The sequence below is a fragment of the Polypterus senegalus genome, chromosome 17 (genome assembly GCF_016835505.1).
Source record: "Polypterus senegalus isolate Bchr_013 chromosome 17, ASM1683550v1, whole genome shotgun sequence".
Lineage (NCBI taxonomy): Eukaryota > Metazoa > Chordata > Cladistia > Polypteriformes > Polypteridae > Polypterus > Polypterus senegalus.
Window position 1 is genome coordinate 15584758 of NC_053170.1, and position 17992 is coordinate 15602749.

A 17992-nucleotide genomic window follows, 5' to 3' on the forward strand; every position below is an offset into this window, starting at 1 on the left:
TACAAGAAACCTAGATAAAACCTTCCGATCTGTTGTCTCGCTCGCTTCGACGCTTCGGGCCGTGCGGACTTGCCGCCAGGCTGGCGGGTTCAGCTCCCCAGTAAGTGGCTGAGCTCGCCGGTGGGGCTCGGTAAACGGTAACTGTGACGTCCCCTGAACTTGCTGGTCATCTCTCGCCAAGGCGATCGCCAAATGTAAAATTAAAAAAAAAGCGCGACAGATCCAAGTGTATTAATGTACAGTTTTCACATCACAGTTTTGTTTTGGGACTTACTTATTGGCTGCGTTGTTTTTTTTTTTGTTTTGCACTCTAATACTTACATCATCGTTTTATTTGCGACGGCTTTTCATGATGCCTGCCTGTCGCATTTGTAAGATTCGTAAGCGATTTTGACTAAATCTGCTAAATAAATACTGCAAATTATATGTTTTACACTTTTATTATTAGTTTTTTTTCCTGTTAAGCATTTTTAATTCACAAGCTGGTAATTTCCCTATAGTAAAATCATATTTACAGTACATTACAAATAAGCGACTTGTGTATTCAAAAACATGTATCAGAGAAGAAAATAAAATATCTAAGACTTGATCCCGCTCATAATTTTTTACGCAATTGCCTGTAAATTTAAATCCAGAGAATTATTCGGAAATTTGATAAAATTTCATCAAAACACTGTAAGGCTTTGAAGCGGTTTAGTAATTTATGATGCTGATTAGAAAGTATAATCACGTTTTAAAATTTATTTCGATCTCTTCGTTGTCTATGCCGCGACGGCACACATTAGCAACTAGGGGATTGAAATGTGGAAGTTAACGCATACAAGTGTACGCATCGTTTATGAAATATTGTATAGTGAAAATGGGAGAGATTTCTGAGAAAATGAAGGTTTTTCAAAACGGCGGTATAGTCCATCCGTCCACTAAATGCAGCCGCGTAATTCATTTTCGTTGCCTTCAAAGCCGGAACCTAACCCGACAGCACTAAAAGAAAGGAAGGAACAGGCTTTGGATGGTCGACGTTCGGCGTTGGGAGTGCCTCCCCCAAATAAACAGAAACAAAGCGATGGTTTAAAGTGGTGTGTGCCCATTTTAATGCATGTCTCCGCAGAAATAACACACGCGATCGGGATATGTATTAACCGCATCATTGTCGGCGCTGGCTGGCCTGAAGCTTCTGAGCGACAGGGAGCTTGAGTGAAAAGGGGCGTCATCAGATAGCAGACGTTCTCCACCAGCCAATCAGGATTGGCAAATGCTGTCTGTTATTCATTAAGAGCGCAGCTTGATTTTAGGTTTAGAAACGCTCACAGACACATGGATTACAGCACCAGAAACATTCGTGCTCGCAAAAGCACCGGAGAAGCTGACACGTAAAATATTGTTTGGGTGCAGTGTTGGTTGGACTGTAAGACGACGTTACACAATCATTTATTCTGAATTGTTCATAGTAAAGCAGGTCGCCTCTTGGAAGTGCTCTCTCTTCTTATTTTGTCTTTTTTTTTTTTTGCGAACTGAAAGCAGGTCTATGCGAGGGCATAGACGCGCACGGATGCGATAGATGGGCGGACTGGGTGTGAACTCAGGAGCGAACTTCTTCCTCAGCATGCTGAATGGGACCGACACACCAAGTTTTGGGAAGGAAATAGAAAACGGCCAGTTCCAGAGCAAGGATTTTGCAGAGGTCAAAATGGGCATCCCGGACCCGAGGTTCTACTGTCAGGATCCAGGGCAGGACTCTTGCGGCTTGCAGTTGCCGTACCCGACTCAGAGTGTCGCCGCTGGCTACGGCGGTCAAAGCGGCAGATTCTTTGCTCCTACCCCTCTCAACACCTGTAACTTCGGCGCCGTCAGGACCCCTCCCGGGGGAGGTGGTGGCGGACAAGGATTCCCAGGCACTGGCAGCGAGGTCTTCGGTGCACCCCCTGACATTTTCCCCATGCCCGGGGATGGGCGTTCATTTCAGCACGGGTACCCGCGAGCGCCAATGTGCCAGATACCCGGTCTTCAAGTTTCTGGGAAAACGCACGCCATACTGAATAACTACCAGCTTTGGGCCAAATTTCACAAGTACCAGACCGAGATGATTATTACCAAACAGGGACGGTAAGGACCCGCAATTAAATATCTTCCATTGTTTAACCGTCTTCCTACTGTTAAGGGTGAGAAAATGAAGTGCAGGGAGATGCCAAACTAACGTTGCCAGACTTTTTCCTACCATAATGTTCAGTGAGCTGACTCGGGTGCTGCGTGGCTGAACTTTTGTTTTGTTTTTCTAAAAGAAAGCTACATCGTTTTAAAGAGAGCAGGCATATAACCGCTATCCAGAAACTGAAGTCTAACACCATCCGGCTGAAGGCAGCTCTAAAATTAGTCTTGTAGCGTTTGCGCCAGGCTTGTGTGTGCAGGGGGTGGCGTGGGCCAGAGGAAAGGGGTCTTCTGCCTCCGTCTTATTTTAGATGCGTTGTGCTATATATTAAACGGGAAATTTGAGCGAGGCGCGCTGCTGCTGCTGCTGGTTCCTGTTTAGCGCCCTGCCTGATGACGAGAAGACTCTGAGCTGAGCATCAGTGAGAAGGGACCTGCGGGGGCCAAATCAAGTGGTCTTGGGGGGGCATATTAACAGTACACGGCGTTGCTGTATGGAAATGTGTACGTGAACATTACCTCCTTTATCAGGGAGAAGCATTGCACTCACTTAACACAAAGTTTGACATGACAGTCGGTTGAGAAAAAAAAAATGAATACATTTAAGTGCGATCGTTATTACTGTTCGAGAAACAAAAAAAGTTGCTGATTTTCGACACGCTGAATTAAAAAAAAAATAATACCATGACAGACTTGAGTAAGTGGAAGAAATGAGATGCTTATTCATTGATTGTAAGTGATGGAAACTTGAACAACAGGAACCTCATAATATTGAATTGCTTGTTTGCATACGCGCTCGTTTTAGCGACTAGTGAAATATGCTGTAATTATTGAAACAAATGTAAGACACATGAAGATATAACTAAAAAAAAATATAAATAAGGTACGGGATGCGGGATTGCAAGAAAAAATGAAGGTGCCAAAGTGGCTCTTTAGAATAGTCCACAAAAGAGCCATCTACACGAAGGTTCGAGAAAGAGCTTTTATTTATTTCGATCTGTAACCGGCTCTGTACGTCTAATAGCCCTGCTGAGAACAGATTTGTGAAATAACAAAGGGTGCTGATTTATAAAATGACATTTGTTGCATACAACAGCACAGGCGAAGTGTAAGTTTTCTTAATCTGTTGGTGTCCTGCTAGTTCGCCGATATCATACATTAAAAGAGTCCATTATTTTTTCTACATATTATTAGTTTTTGAAATCAATCTCATATGCAACAAACTCCTCACAGAATGAAATGCTGCTTGGTCAAGCAAAGGCTCAACGAGGAGCCACACGACTCAATAAGCAGGATTTTTAGGAGTGAACAGTGAAGCCAGAATACGATATTGGAATTTATACCTGCAAGTAATTCCTAGTATTTAAACAGTTACTCCTTGGACTACGAATGAGTAATGTACTCACACTTACACTTTAATGTGCAATGCACACTGTTGAGCTTTCTTTCCTTTTAGTCATTCTGGTGTGCATTTTTTAAAATTTTACTACAATATTAATTATTGAACTTAAAAAAAGGCCCAATTTCCCTCGCCACTCTAAAAACAATGAAGGTGCTTCAAAAGACCCTCAGAGCAAAGCCATGGGTATCATTTTTGGTTCCCAAAGAATCATCAACATGAATGTTCCAAAAAGGACCTTTATTTCTATTACTTTGATCTCTAACAAGTTTCATAAATAGCCATGAATACGTACAGAAGAGTTGCTACGCACATAAAAATAAAGTGGTCCTTCAGAGCAATGGCATGGGGCACCATTCTTAGCTCCCAAATGAACTGTCCACGTGAAGGGTCCAGAAAGAGCCCTGATGAGTAGTTAACCACACATAGAGGGCACCAGAAGAGCTGACACTCACTTACACATGAAGTGGTTCATCAGAGCAGGGCCATTTTGTTTCAAAAAAGAACCATCCGCATGAAGATCGCCGAAGAACCTTTATTTATTTGCATCTATATAAACAGATGACAAAAGATTTTTGAAACGTCACTGGGTTTAACTCCACTCCAGCTGGATATAATCACACCGGCTAAGTTCAGGTTACAGTCATCTGTTGCTTTCTGCAAGGTAGCCCAGTAGACATTAAAGGTTTATGTTTTGTCCTCATATTAAGGACCTTTTTCAAAGCCCACCGAACCAATTTAATGAGCAAAGAGCCCTTCCTAGTATGGAATGGTTCTTTGTCAAGTAATTGTTCTAACCACACAACCCCATAAAGTGTCATTAAGGAACTGGTGTTTGTATGAGTGTGCATGGGGAACAATTAACAGGATGTCTTATCTATTTATCAGCAGTATATAATTATTTTAGTGTATCTACTAATACAACTAAAAACTGTAATCTAAATTCAATCATAAACTAAAGTCTATAAACTAAATCAATAACAATGGATAATGCAGTGGTATTAATTCCATCCATTTTTCCCTCCATTTATCCTAATTGATGGTTTCAGGGAGCACTGCGGATATACAACAGAAACCAGCTATGGTTAGGATGGCAGGCTATTTAAGACAAGCAAGCCATTGATATTAATAGAAGTGGAAATCTACCAAACCTGTACCACCTCACACCACATGGACCAGTGGCCACGTCATGCCGGAGGATGGCATCACCACACCACTGGGGCCTCTCAATGTAGTATTTCATATTAGTGTGTGAACACTACGTGTTGCGTTCAGGACATGAGGGCACAAAGATCGGTCTGAGTATGAGGGCTTTATGTCAGAGGAGCACTGAGGAAAACTACAGCCTGGCTTTAGATTAGATTAGATTAGATTAGATTAGATAGATAGATAGATAGATAGATAGATAGATAATGAAAGGCACTATATAATAGATAGATAGATAGATAGATAGATAGATAGATAGATAGATAGATAGATAGATAGATAGATAGAAATCACCAGGCTGAATATGCCTATCTATCTATCTATCTATCTATCTATCTATCTATCTATCTATCTATCTATCTATCTATCTATCTATCTATCTATCCATCTATCTATCTATCATTTATTAATTTTAGACCAGTGACAAACAGTTAAAACTCTTTAAAACACTCTAAAGTTCCGTACTACCCAGTAAGTTACTGAAGATCTCTCATCGTATACACAAACAGAGCACTGCCAGTGTCCAGATTAATTCTCTTTATGGGTAAATCTTTCTCCTCTTGAGGTTTTGCTTCTCAGGTACTCATTTTGATTTACTATGACTCATTAATTCATATTCATAGATTTTATAAAACTAGCTTTCCTGTTGGGTTAATGGTTCAATGACATTGGTTACGCAGTAAGGTGCCCCAAATGCAGACCTTTACTTATATGTTGTAGCCTCCATTTGTATATTAATATTTAACCAGGCATGTATGTTAAACCATATATCACAATTTTTGATTGCATTTAGTGACATGTAAGTAGATACAATTATATTATATTATATATTAATTATAAAAAAAATCAGTGACTTGTAATATAACTGTTCGCTACACTTTATTGTACAGAAATACCCGTCAAAACTAAAGGTGCCAAAGTGGTTCTTCAGAGCCATGCCATCCGGGGCACCATTTTTGGTCCCCAAATAGAACCTTCTCTGAGTAAGTTCCTGAAAGGATGTCTTGTTAAATCTGTAACGGGTTTCAAAAATAATCATGAGTATAGATAATGACAGACTTGTGAAAGACCAATGGCTTCATAATTTTAAAATCACCTTTAGTGCATATAATAACGTAAGCTGAGTTTTTCTTGATGTGTTGTTTCCTGCTAGGTGGCCTACTAGACATTAAAGATTTTTTGTCCATACCTTAGGTAAACCTTCAAATATGAAAGAACTGATTTCATGAGCACAAAACTCCTCCGCGAATGAAGCGGGGTTTTTTTTTTGTTTGTTTGTTTTTTGTCAAACGGTAATTCCGTGAGGAAGCACGTAGCCCAGTAAAGTGCCATTGAAGACCCGCTGTTTGTAGGAGTGTACACTAGTTCGCTGCTGACCATTTAACTGCTGTGAAAGCACGGCCGTTTGTAAGTAAAGCTCCGTCTGTGCTTCTGCTTTTTCTGAAGGGTGTTATAACAAAGCATATGTGAAACGCGCACAACAAAGAGACGCGGATTCCCGATGAAGGCTCAGTGGTGTAAATGAAATCGCTTGGGGTCACAATCTGTAGGGTCAGCGCGCATTGCAGGCACAGTTTTTGACACGCTAACGGTTACACTGTTCGCCTAACTCACGAGATTTGCCCATCTTTCAGATTTAGTTTACTGGAACATTCGTTCAAGGAGGCATTAAGGCAACAGAATATGAAGAGGCGAATGGAAAGACAGCCTACTGTCGGAGGTCAGCGCTGCAGGTCCTAAGACTGGCGTGAACTTGTTGTTAATGCGCACCATTAAAGTATACTTTTGTAAATACGAACGTTTAAAATGATTACTGTACATCCATAAATAGTCTTCGCTCTACATAAACAGTGCATTTTCAGTTTGAATTTAGATTTTTAATAATTAAGGTATTTATTTATACGGTATAAAATATCACTGCCCTCAAATGGAGTAGTGCACTTCTGAACACCGTTTCATGTTCAGTTGGAGTCCACTTCAGTTCGCTCCTAATTCCTTTCGCCCTGTGGCTTATATAGCGCAGGAATTGCATTTTTTAAAGCGGTGATCAGAAGCCAAGCACTGGATTTAAACTGAAAGTGAATGAACCACGGCGTTTCATTTCCAAGCCCCCCGAGTTTCAGTGGATATCCTTTACGACAGCGAGCTGATACCACCAGGCACTGGCTGACGGGCTGCCTGCTTTCATTACAAAATCGAGGAGAACAACAAGAACCAGCAGCACATCACGCGCACTGCTCGCTGTGTGTTACACACTGGGATAACCCCAGCTGTTTGTTACTCTGTCGTTATTTATAACTCATTTGAAATTTGGGTTTAATAAAAACCAGAGACGGTCCTTGCACGTGCAACCATTTCTTTGAGAATAGTCAAATTGGCTGGGGGGCTACACACCTAGCGTTTCTATAGAACAAAGATTATTTAAGAGCTCTTAAGACGATAGAAAACGAGCCTCTCAGTTCAAAAGCCTTTTCAGTCTTTTGTTTTTAAAGTAACGGACGTGAGGATGACACACGGCGAAAAGGACAAATAGTTCAGAATGTCAAGTGAATGCGACAAGGCGTCTGCTGTACGTTCGGCATTTTAACTTCCCGATAGTTTTTATCAATAAAAAAAACTATATATGTATATTTTAATAGGCACCCGCTGAATAGTGATTTATTATCGTCTAACAAATCGGATCAGAACATCAATGTTAAAACTTTAATAGGACACTTGGGGGAACAAAAAAAGTGTCGAGTCATCCAGATGTTAATGTGCTGCGTGTCATTTCATCTGAAGCGCCGGCTGAGATGGCGGAACAGGTCGCTCTGTCAGTGGGGTTTCATCTGACTCGTTATGTCGCACAAAGCGACTCAATTCCTCTGAGTGACATTCACACCTCCACCCAAAAATCAGGAGCTTGCGGCTTTAGACGAAACACCTGATAGGAAAGACGCAGAAAGGAGGGCAAATCAGCGCAGGCACGGGGACGAACGAATGAGAAACTGTCAGCGCGATTAACAGTCAAGTTTTGAGCAGAATCTGAAAAGACTTAAGTGTCTCCTCGAACCTGATTAGGCGCAGCTATGCCAGTGTGTGAGAAGCGCACTCGCCCCTTTGTATACCGACTAGTCCGTCCTGCCTCTGGCGACCACCGGGTGTGCGGAAACACACAGCCATTAAAACAGGCAGGCTGCGTGAGTACTTGGCGTCGGCGTCGGGCGGCCTTGGTGTCGATTTGGTTACGGACTTCTGAATTTGGTGGCGGATGTTCAGGCATTCTCAGCAACTGACTAATTGAGACATCTTGATTAAAGAAAAGCAAGCTAAACAGATAAGTGGAGATCGGTGGACTAGTAAAGGGACAGCTGGGGTGTAGATAAATACACAGTGCAACATCATCATCATCAACAAGAACAACAATATTAATAATAAATACGTAACATACAGCTAAGCAAACACTGGTATGTTTGATCATTTTCAGAAGACTTAGCATTCGACTAAATGTGCATTAATGACGACAATAATAATAATATTCAATAAACACACAATACAACGTACAGTTAAGCAAACACCGGTATATTCGATCATTTTCAGAAGACGTAGCATTCGTCTAAATGCACATTTATGACGATTATGATAATAATAATAATAATAATAATAACACATTCATTTTCTAGCCCCAGCACACAATACTTTCTTACAGTCATTAAGGAGGCTAAGCAAATCTGCAAAATTATTTTTCCAGATGCGTCTCTTAAACATAACCGTGCCAGTGTGGTTCTTCAGAGCGATGCCACGGGTGAACCATCCGTCATGAATGGCACTGTGTGCCTCTTTACTGGGTTGTGTGGTTCCTTGTAGAGCAGTTGCTTGACAAAACACCATTTAATTCTGGGATATTTTTTTTGTGTGTGTGTGTGTGTAAAGTTGGCTGTTTGTGTTTTTAAAAACGAAATTCTGTAATGTATGGTAATAATAATAATTATTATTATTCTTTGCATTTATATAGCGCTTTTCTCACTACTCAAAGCGCTCACAGGCTGGTAGGCTGCCTGCTGCCTTGTAGGACACAAACAGATTAAGAAAACCAGAATTTAGCCCGTGTTATTATATATAGTGATTTAAAATCATGAGCCATTGGCCTTTCACAAACCTGTTACCGTCTATTTGTGGTTATTTACTGCATAGTGTCTTTTACAGATCTAAATAAATCAAAGTTTCTTCTGGAACCTTTGAATTGATGGATCTTTTAGGGAACCCAAAATGGTTCCCTTATGGCCAGTGCCAGTGTTAGGGTATTTTTGTGCCTTAGGCCAAGCTTATTAGTGTGCCAACTGACAGTATGGTAGCTAACCCCTCCTTGTGATCTGTGCCCTGGGTGAATGCCTAATTTGCCTTACCGGTGGTGCTGGTCCTGCCCGTGGCATCACCCTGAAGAACCACACTGGCACCCTTATTTTTAGGAGTGCATATAGAGTCTTTATTTCTTTGGATCAGCAACAGGTGGCATAAATAAGCATGAATAGATAATAGCCGGTTTATAAAACACCAACTGGTTCCCGAGGACTCCCACTGCTTACAATCACGCAGTTTCAGTTTGCATGTTCTTGACCTGCTGCGTCCTTCTAGGTAGCCTACACTCTTAGAGATGAAGGTGCCAGAATGGTTCTTCAGAGCGATGCCATAGGGGAGCCATTTTTAGAGCCATCCACATTAAGGTTCCTGAAAGAACCTTCATTTATTTAGATCTGTAACAGGCTCTTTACAGTAAAGACGCATGAAGAGATGGTAACAGATTTGTGACATACCAATGGCTCATGATTTTAAGTCTCTATACACAATAACACAGGCTACATTCTGTTTTACTCAATCTGTTAGTGTCCTGCTAGGTCGCCTACCACACATTCAAGATTTCAGTTTGGTTTTCTACATATTAGGAAGTTTCTCAAAGCACAAAAAAACAACTTCATATGTAAAGAATCTTTCCCAGAATGCAATGGTGCAGGTCAAGCAAAGGTTCTATAAGGAACCACACAACCCAGTAAAGAACCAGGACTTTTAAGAGTCAAGTCAGAACCGTGAAAGAGAACAATGCCATGTGGGAACGTACGTGCAAGTAATACATGCAGTAGTATTGAAATATTTTGAATAATGAGTGAGTAATGTAATCACACTTACACTTTATGTTTCAATACACACTTCAGAGCTTTCTTTCCTTTTAGTCATTCTGGTGTGCATTTGAGATGAGACGTGTTTGTTATTCTGCTATAATAATATTTATTGAGCTTCAAAAAAAAAAAGCCAATTTTTCCCTCACGTCTCTTAAAAATGAAGGCGTTTGAGTGGACCCTCGGAGCAAAGCCATGGGTATCATTTGTGGAAACACCAACATGAAGGTTCCAAAAAGAGAACCAACTTCACATGCAAAGATCCTCTCCCAGAACGAAGTGGTGCTGGTCAAGCAACCCAATAGAGGAGCCATTTTAGCTCAGAAGCATTTGTAGACCCATCCACGTGACAATTCCAAAAAGAACCTTCGTTTATTTAGATCTGGAAGAGTAAAGAAGCACGAAGAGATGGTAAGAGATTTGTGAAATACCAATGGCGCATGATTTTAAATCTCTTATACACAATAACACGGACTCAATCCTAGTTTTCTCAATCTGTTTGTGTTCTGCCAGGTCGCCAACCACACATTAAAGATTTCAATGTGGGTTTCTACCTATTAGGACATTTTTCAAAGCACAAAGAACCAACTTCATTTGCAAAGAAGCCTTCCACAGAATGCAATGGAGGACCCACACAACCCAACAAAGAACCATAAAGTGCCATGGAGGAAGCAGGCAGGAGTTTTAAGAGTGCACCCAGATTTCTGTTTTTCACGTATTAGGAAGCTTTTGGAGTCCCAAAGAGCCAACTTCATCGGTAAGGAAGCCCTTAACAGAGTGAAATGATTCTTCTTGTCAAGCAATGGCCTCTGCGAGGAGCCAAGTGCCTTTATTTTCACGAGTGAGCTTTCAATTCTTTCCCCAGGGAGGAGGCCGTTCAGCTGCAATTACAAATTTAGTTTGCGACCAGATCTAAAAACGATGACTCTAGTTAGCTGTTTCTGAAGACAGATGTGGCACATCACTAACGTGTTGTTTACTTCGTGCACAATCAGAATTTTTTCTTTTTTTTCCGGCCCACACCTGCTGTTCTCTCTTTCTGCACTCACCGTGTTTGTGTGTCGAATGTTTCGCTTTAAACGATTCGGTCTTAGTATCACTTCTAGAACACAACACCCTGAATTGTCTTCTCGTTTTTTGTTTTTTTTTTTCACCTTGGTCAGAAGTAACAGTAAAAGTGATAAATGGTGGCTGCCCCGAACAGAAGGGAAGGTGTGGCTCAGGTTTATTTAAAATCTTCTTTCTAATAAGCCGAGTGTAAATTTTGTGCCTTTACGATGTTTATTATTATTCATAATATTACTGCTGAATCTATAAAATGATCTGCAGACAGCAGTGTGAGTTTGAAATAAGTGTATTATTAGATTTCCTTTTCAGATGCGCACGCAAGTCCTCCTCCTGTTATCAGCTTTGACATTTCAGCTTTAAGCAAGGCCACAAATAAAAATGTATGAAGTCATTTCGGATAACACAAACTTTCATACGGCTGCAACGACTTTATTTTTTTTATTTTCCGGATAACATGCATGTGTGTGAAAAGTAAAAGGTTCGTTATGGTAAAAAGCAAAATGTAGCTTAAAAAACGGCAGTCGTGAAGTGCGTGTGGAGTAAAGGGTTAACAGGGCAACATTGTGAATTTATAGCAACAAAAAAAAAAATACAATTTATTGAATTTATGAAAGATGTTTACCTCCATAGGCGGCATGGTGGCGCAGTGGGTAGCGCTGCTGCCTCCCTGCGTGGAGTTTCCATGTTCTCCCCGTGTCTGTGTGGGTTTCCTCCGGGCGCTCCGGTTTCCTCCCACGGTCCAAAGACATGCAGGGTAGGTGGACTGGCGATTCTAAAATTGGCCCAAGTGTGTGCTGGGTGTGTGTCCTGCGGTGGGTTGGCACCCTGCCCGGGATTGGTTCCTGCCTTGTGCCCTGTGTTGGCTGGGATTGGCTCCAGCAGACCCCCGTGACCCTGTGTTTGGATTCAGCGGGTTGGAAAATGGATGGATGGATGGATGTTTACCTCCCCAGGCGTTTCATGGGATGCAAAACCGTAATGCAGGGCCCGTCAGTTACATCCCGCGATGGCCGACGTCTCCCGTTCCATTATTTAGTTAACTTGCTTGTTACGATTCAGAGCCCTTTAATTTCCTATTTTAGTTTTTAAACAGTTGCATTAAGTTTCTAATTGTTGGCTGTTATCCTAACCTGCCATCAGTTAATAATGAGGTGCAAATGACAAAGGGACCTCCAGCTCTCCATTTAATCCTCTGTATGTGCAAACCTGACGTGTCTCTGATAAGAAATGAGAGAGAAGGGAAGGACCAACAGGTGCAAATCTGTTCTGGACCACAAAATGGGTGGCTAAAATAATAAAAAGTGATAAAGATTTGTCTTAACACACTAACAAGCCATAAAATTAAATACCAAGTCTCATTATCTGCTAGGCCTGGCGTCTAATTACGAAACTTGTTGGAATGAAAACCCACTGCGGACCTCCAGGACCGTAAGTGAGGACCCCTGCTATAAAAGTTCAATACTTGTCAGCCATATTTCATTACATTGGTGTGACTTAGCTGAGAATATAAACTACATTCAAATAAATGAGTAACACAATATTACTGATTCATCCACTTATCCTGATTGATGGTTGCAGGCAGCTGGTGTCCATCATGGCAGCATTGGGTGAGGAACCTGCTATGGTTACAATGGCAGGCTATTAAGACAAGCAAGCTGTTGATATTAATACACGGCTAAATCAGAAGTGGAAATCAACCAAACCTGCACAACCTCACACCACACAGAGCAGCGGCCACGTCATGACGCAGGATGGCATCACCACACCACTGGGTCCTCTCAACGTAGTTATTTCATAGTAGTGTGTGAACACTACGTGTTGCGTTCAGGACATGAGGGCACAAAGATCAGTCCCAGTATGAGGGCTTCAGGTCAGAGGAGCACTGAGGAAAACTACAGCCTGGCTTTGGTTAGATAGATAAGGTGCAGTAAATGTGTAAAAAATAGAAAACAAATAAAATAAGAACAGATGCACGCTGGGAAACTTCCTATTAGGACAGGCCAAATCAGAGGATCTGAAGACAAGAAGAAACAGAGAAAAGCCTCATGCTGAGTGACGTAGTGTTATTGTTTAAAGTGTTTGTAAAAAAACTTAAACTCAAGTCTATCTGCTACAGTGATGAATGCTAGGGAAATGTTTGGTGAAATCTGGGGACTGTGTACTTATTATATAGTGCCTTTCACAACAATCAGTCTATCTATGTTCTACAGTATCTGCCAAATAATACAAAAGGTACGTGACACGTGTTTCAGCCTAATTGGGGCTCATCAGGTGAACACAAGTTGGCTTCTCTTTAGGGGGCTCAAACTTCAGACATCAGCACCTCGAGTGAAGCCTCTGACGTTGTGCCATGGCGGCTGGTTCAGAGGGTCTGAATCTCAGTCTGACTATCTGGGTGGTTACCTACCAGGTATCTATCTATCTGTCTATCTATTATATAGTGCCTTTCATATCTATCTATCTATCTATCTATCTATTATATAGTGCCTTTCATATCTATCTATCTATCTATCTATCTATCTATCTATCTATCTATCTATCTATTTTATAGTGCCTTTCATATGCTATCTATCTATCTATCTATATCTATCTATCTATATAGTGCCTTTCATATCTATCTATCTATCTATCTATCTATCTATCTATCTATCGTTACACTAAAATACTCAGAAATGATTTCCAAGGGTAATCAGGATGATGACATTAACTGTTATAAGTAATACGTCTTCATCATATATTCTTATAAATACCCTAAATAGTGAAATTCATTAAGTATTATAGAAATGATTCAACTCCTTTCAAATCAAAATACTGAAAAGATGAGTCGTTTACTTTTTATTTGATTTATTTAGCAAACACTTTAAGCAGAATTTCCCCGACTGCAGCTCAGAAGTTGTCAGCCTACAGGTCAGATGATTTTAGCTCATAGCCAGTGTTTGTAGGAAATGCTCGCAGGTCTTTAAGGACGTCGTCTGCTGTATGTCAGCCGGTTTGGGTTTGACAAACTTCACTTTTATCAGGTGATCAAAGCACTTTACACAGCAAAAGAAGAGAATGCAGCAAAAGCAAATGAAAGAAGGTTGCACTCCATTAGCTTTGTTTTCTCCTCTGTTGCATTGTCTTATAAGTTTTTATATTCATCAGTATTAAATCACTGAACGGGATACTTATGTTATACTCAATTGTTTTAAGAGGCCACAGAATTAGGTTACACAGCAAGGAAAATGCATGTTGATAAGCCGAGGCTGCAGTCGGCGTGGAGAAGCAGGCCACTCGCTTGTCGTGTGCTGCAGCAGTCACTTTGAAGTGTGGCACAGAAATACAAGAGAGGGCGCAGGTTTTTTTTTTTTCCTAAAATTATTATGACTTGCTTTCACCAATAAACACTTTCAGGTTTTATAAGTTACACACTCACCTATTCTGAAGGATTGCTCTGAAAGACACACAGCAGTGAGTGATGGCCAGACCAGAGCTGTGCTCAAAACCAGAACCCACTAATATGGTAATGTTTTATTAAAAAAAATAATGGAAAGAAAGAAGTAAAGTACAGGCCTTATCAGTACCATTAGAGCAGAGGAGCGTTAGTATTCAACAAGCACACTCTTAAAAATAACTGTTCTAAAATTGCACTTTAATGGTTTGTATGGTTCCTCGTAGAGCCACTGCTTGACCAAGAAAGGCGTCTTTGGATACGAAGTTCACTCTTTGGGCTTTGGAAATGCAACTAACATGTGGGCAACACTGAAATCTTTAAGGTGCAGTAGGCTGCCTTGCAGGATTCAACAGACCGAGAAAACCTGAACTTAGTCCATGGTGTTGTGTGCAGCGAGAGTCCTTTGAAAAGCAGGAACTGATGGGGATGTCACAAATCTGATATCATCGTCTCATCATGGCTACTTGTGGGCCTGCTCTGGACCTGCGGAAAAGATGTGAGCTGGAACATCCAAGTGGACAGTCCTATTGGGGACTAAATACTGTACCCCGTGTCCTCACTCTCTTTAGCACCTTTATATTATATATTTCTTTATTAGTGTATTTTATTTGAAAGAATTTTAAAATTACACCCCAGGTTCTGGTAAAGATGTAGCAAAACGGATATAGATATTTATTTAAAAATAAATGAGAATGGCACTTTGTAATTTATAGATAAATATGAAATTCACTATATAATAGACAGATAATACCTTCCCCATCTATTTTTCTAGCAATCTCTTATATAGTGCCTGTAATTGCCAGCTATATGTTATATAGTGCCTTTCATATTATAGTGCCTTACACATGTATCTGTGTATTATATAGTGCCTTTCCTATCAATACTATCAATTAAATAATGCATATCTATCTATCTATTATATAGTGCATTACATATCTATCTATCTATCTATCTATCTACCTATCTATCTATCTACCTATCTATCTATCATATAGTGCCTTTCATATCTATCTATCTATCTATTATATAGTGCCTTACATATCTATCTATCTATCTATCTATCTATCTATCTATCTATCTATCTATCTATCATATAGTGCCTTTCATTATCTATCTATCTATCTATCTATCTATCTATCTATCTATCTATCTATTTATTATATAGTGCCTTACATATCTATCTATCTATCTATCTATCTATCTATCTATCTATCTATCTATCTATCTATCTATCTATCTCAGTAATTGCCCTTACTTAACATGGCCTGTTCTCTTAACATATTCAGAAGGACTCTCGTTCGCTCTGTGCAGACATAAAACTTTGTGTGACTCGGTGACGAGTGACCAGCACATCATGGCCTCTTTCTTATTTCCTGGGGTTTTGCTCTTTTATTTGTGACTATTCTTGTCTGCAATGTTTAGACCTCGCTGATTATTTTCCCTGCAAACTCAGGGTATAAGATGAATTTCTGAGTATGTATTCTTTATGATAATTAGCATACCTTTAGTTTTTGAATGCAAGCCATCTGTCAAGACTCAGATGTGTTGGAGAAATCAGTTTATATTAACGCGAATGAAAGGTGACTGTTTTCAATGTGATTTTTTTTCAGCTATTTTCTTTTTTATTAGTCGTGAAGGTGGTGCGTAAAGCTCCAATTTGTCAATAGACGACGTAGAAAAAGAAGGTCAGGTAGAAACTTGCTTTGCATTTTACCACAGCTTCCTTGCCTTCAAAGGACCCCCGAGCGCTGTTTTAAATCCCACTTGTACTCACCTGTCTCGCTCTGTTTTCTCGACAAAGCCCTTGGTGAACAAATCGCCTTTGATGGAAAACAATGAAACTATAAACCTCACAAATAAGATCCCCTTTAATATTTACATTTACGCAGACAGATCTTTCGTGAACATCAGCCGCCACCACAATCTGATTGGAACATTTACATATTAATGTTTTTGTTCTTTTTTTTTCACGGAAAACTTTGCAGCGTATAAGCCGTCACAGAAATAGAAATGGCTACACTAGCATTTCATGTATGGCCAGATAAATGTAAAGTGTTTTTAATACATGATAGAAGCCAGTTATGTTATTTTACATTTTTTGAAGACTCGATTTGTTTAAAGTTAAACGAGTTTGGCCCACACCAGTTGCGCCCTCCGGTTTCCAAGAGCCCAGCCGTTTCTGTCCGCATTTCCACGTTAGAACCTCTTTTAGTTGCTGTTAGTGTCCCTTTCAGTTTAGACGCCAAATCAATAGGTGCTTTACCTTTTTTAATGGGTTTATTCTTTAACGTAACATTTTTAGTTGGAGATGAATTAGTTAAAAAGACGCTGTTTAGTCCGTCTGTGCTTCATTTTCTGTGTTGAGTTTTGCACATGTGGTGCCCTGGGTGCCAGCACAGAAAGACGCCATTTTCGGTTTTGACTCACGTAGTAATTAGGAGTATTCTTGAAAAGAAACTCAGGAGCTCCAGGGGGGCAGACGCTGCGTACGCGACGACTGACGTTTTAATTGCGATGACTGCCACGGTGACATTTCCAGACATCTGTTTACAATGACAACAACAACAACAACAACAAAAAGTGTTTCTAGCAACAAGAAACAATTCACCGATCATTGATCAGCAGTGCCCTTTGTGAAGTTTAAATTGTTAACAAGTCAGTTTTGCTTGTAACACCTCACAGAGACCAATGAAACCCAGACGCACACACGTGTGACGCCCACAAGACAATACTGTATGCTCTCAGAGAAGAAAGGAAAGAAAGAAAGATCACTTTAACAGGAACTGCTTTTGACTATTTTTATTCCTTTCTTTTTTATATACAGATGGTAGTCAGGCAGTAAAACAGTTTTGCAGGTATTGTGGCTTTTTTAATTTATTATTTAATTTTGAAGCCCAGGGTGATGAAGTATCTTAAAGGTTTTGCTCGTGGTGGCCGACCTGCCTTTTAAATATTAAAGCTGACCGTCTGGTTATCCGACAGTTGCAAGACGGGCTCTTCAGACATACATACGTCTCGTATTTATGGCTATAGTTGCTGTTAGTAGCCACTTTGAAAGATCTACTCGTCTTGTCGGACTTGTTGTGTTTTACGGGGATTATGAACGGTCCATCCATGTCAATACATGTGTGGGCAAAATAAATACTGTACAAGGTGTGAAACGCTGTCCCGCGGGAAGCAACCTCTGGAAAGAATGATGGGTTTTATGTTGAGTCAACGTTCTCGATGTCGGGGCGTACAGAAGCAGCAGCAGCAGCAGCAACATTTCTTTCTATAACACATTTTCAATGTAGCGGACTCCTTCTATATTTGCTATCCTACAACCCAGAACCCCCCATTCTTTAACTAGCCATCCCTCGCGGCTTCACCTGCGTATTAGTGGAACAGGACAGTGAGGAGGACCCCGCCCAGCTCTCTGCTCCTGACGTCACTCTTCCCCCTCCCCTCGGCCCACAGCCTCTGTCTCGGATAAGCGTGAATATATCACTCCTGCAAGCGAACTGTGATTCTTAGCTCAATGAGAGAAATCAACTGCAATGTTTAAGCAAATTATAGAAAAAAACCTGATCTAATTCCGTTAAGTAGTTC

At 40.5% G+C, this 17992-nt stretch overlaps 1 protein-coding gene across 1 annotated transcript in view; it reads left to right on the forward strand.

Moving 5' to 3' along the window:
* The first annotated feature begins 1287 nt into the window (after positions 1-1287).
* tbx21 (T-box transcription factor 21) overlaps positions 1288-17992 on the forward strand; it is a 93658-nt gene continuing 76953 nt past the window's right edge. Inside the window, exon 1 of the mRNA XM_039739593.1 lies at positions 1288-2103. Coding sequence (XP_039595527.1) covers positions 1559-2103 — 545 coding nt within the window. The 5' untranslated portion in view covers positions 1288-1558. The remainder of the gene's footprint in view (positions 2104-17992) is intronic.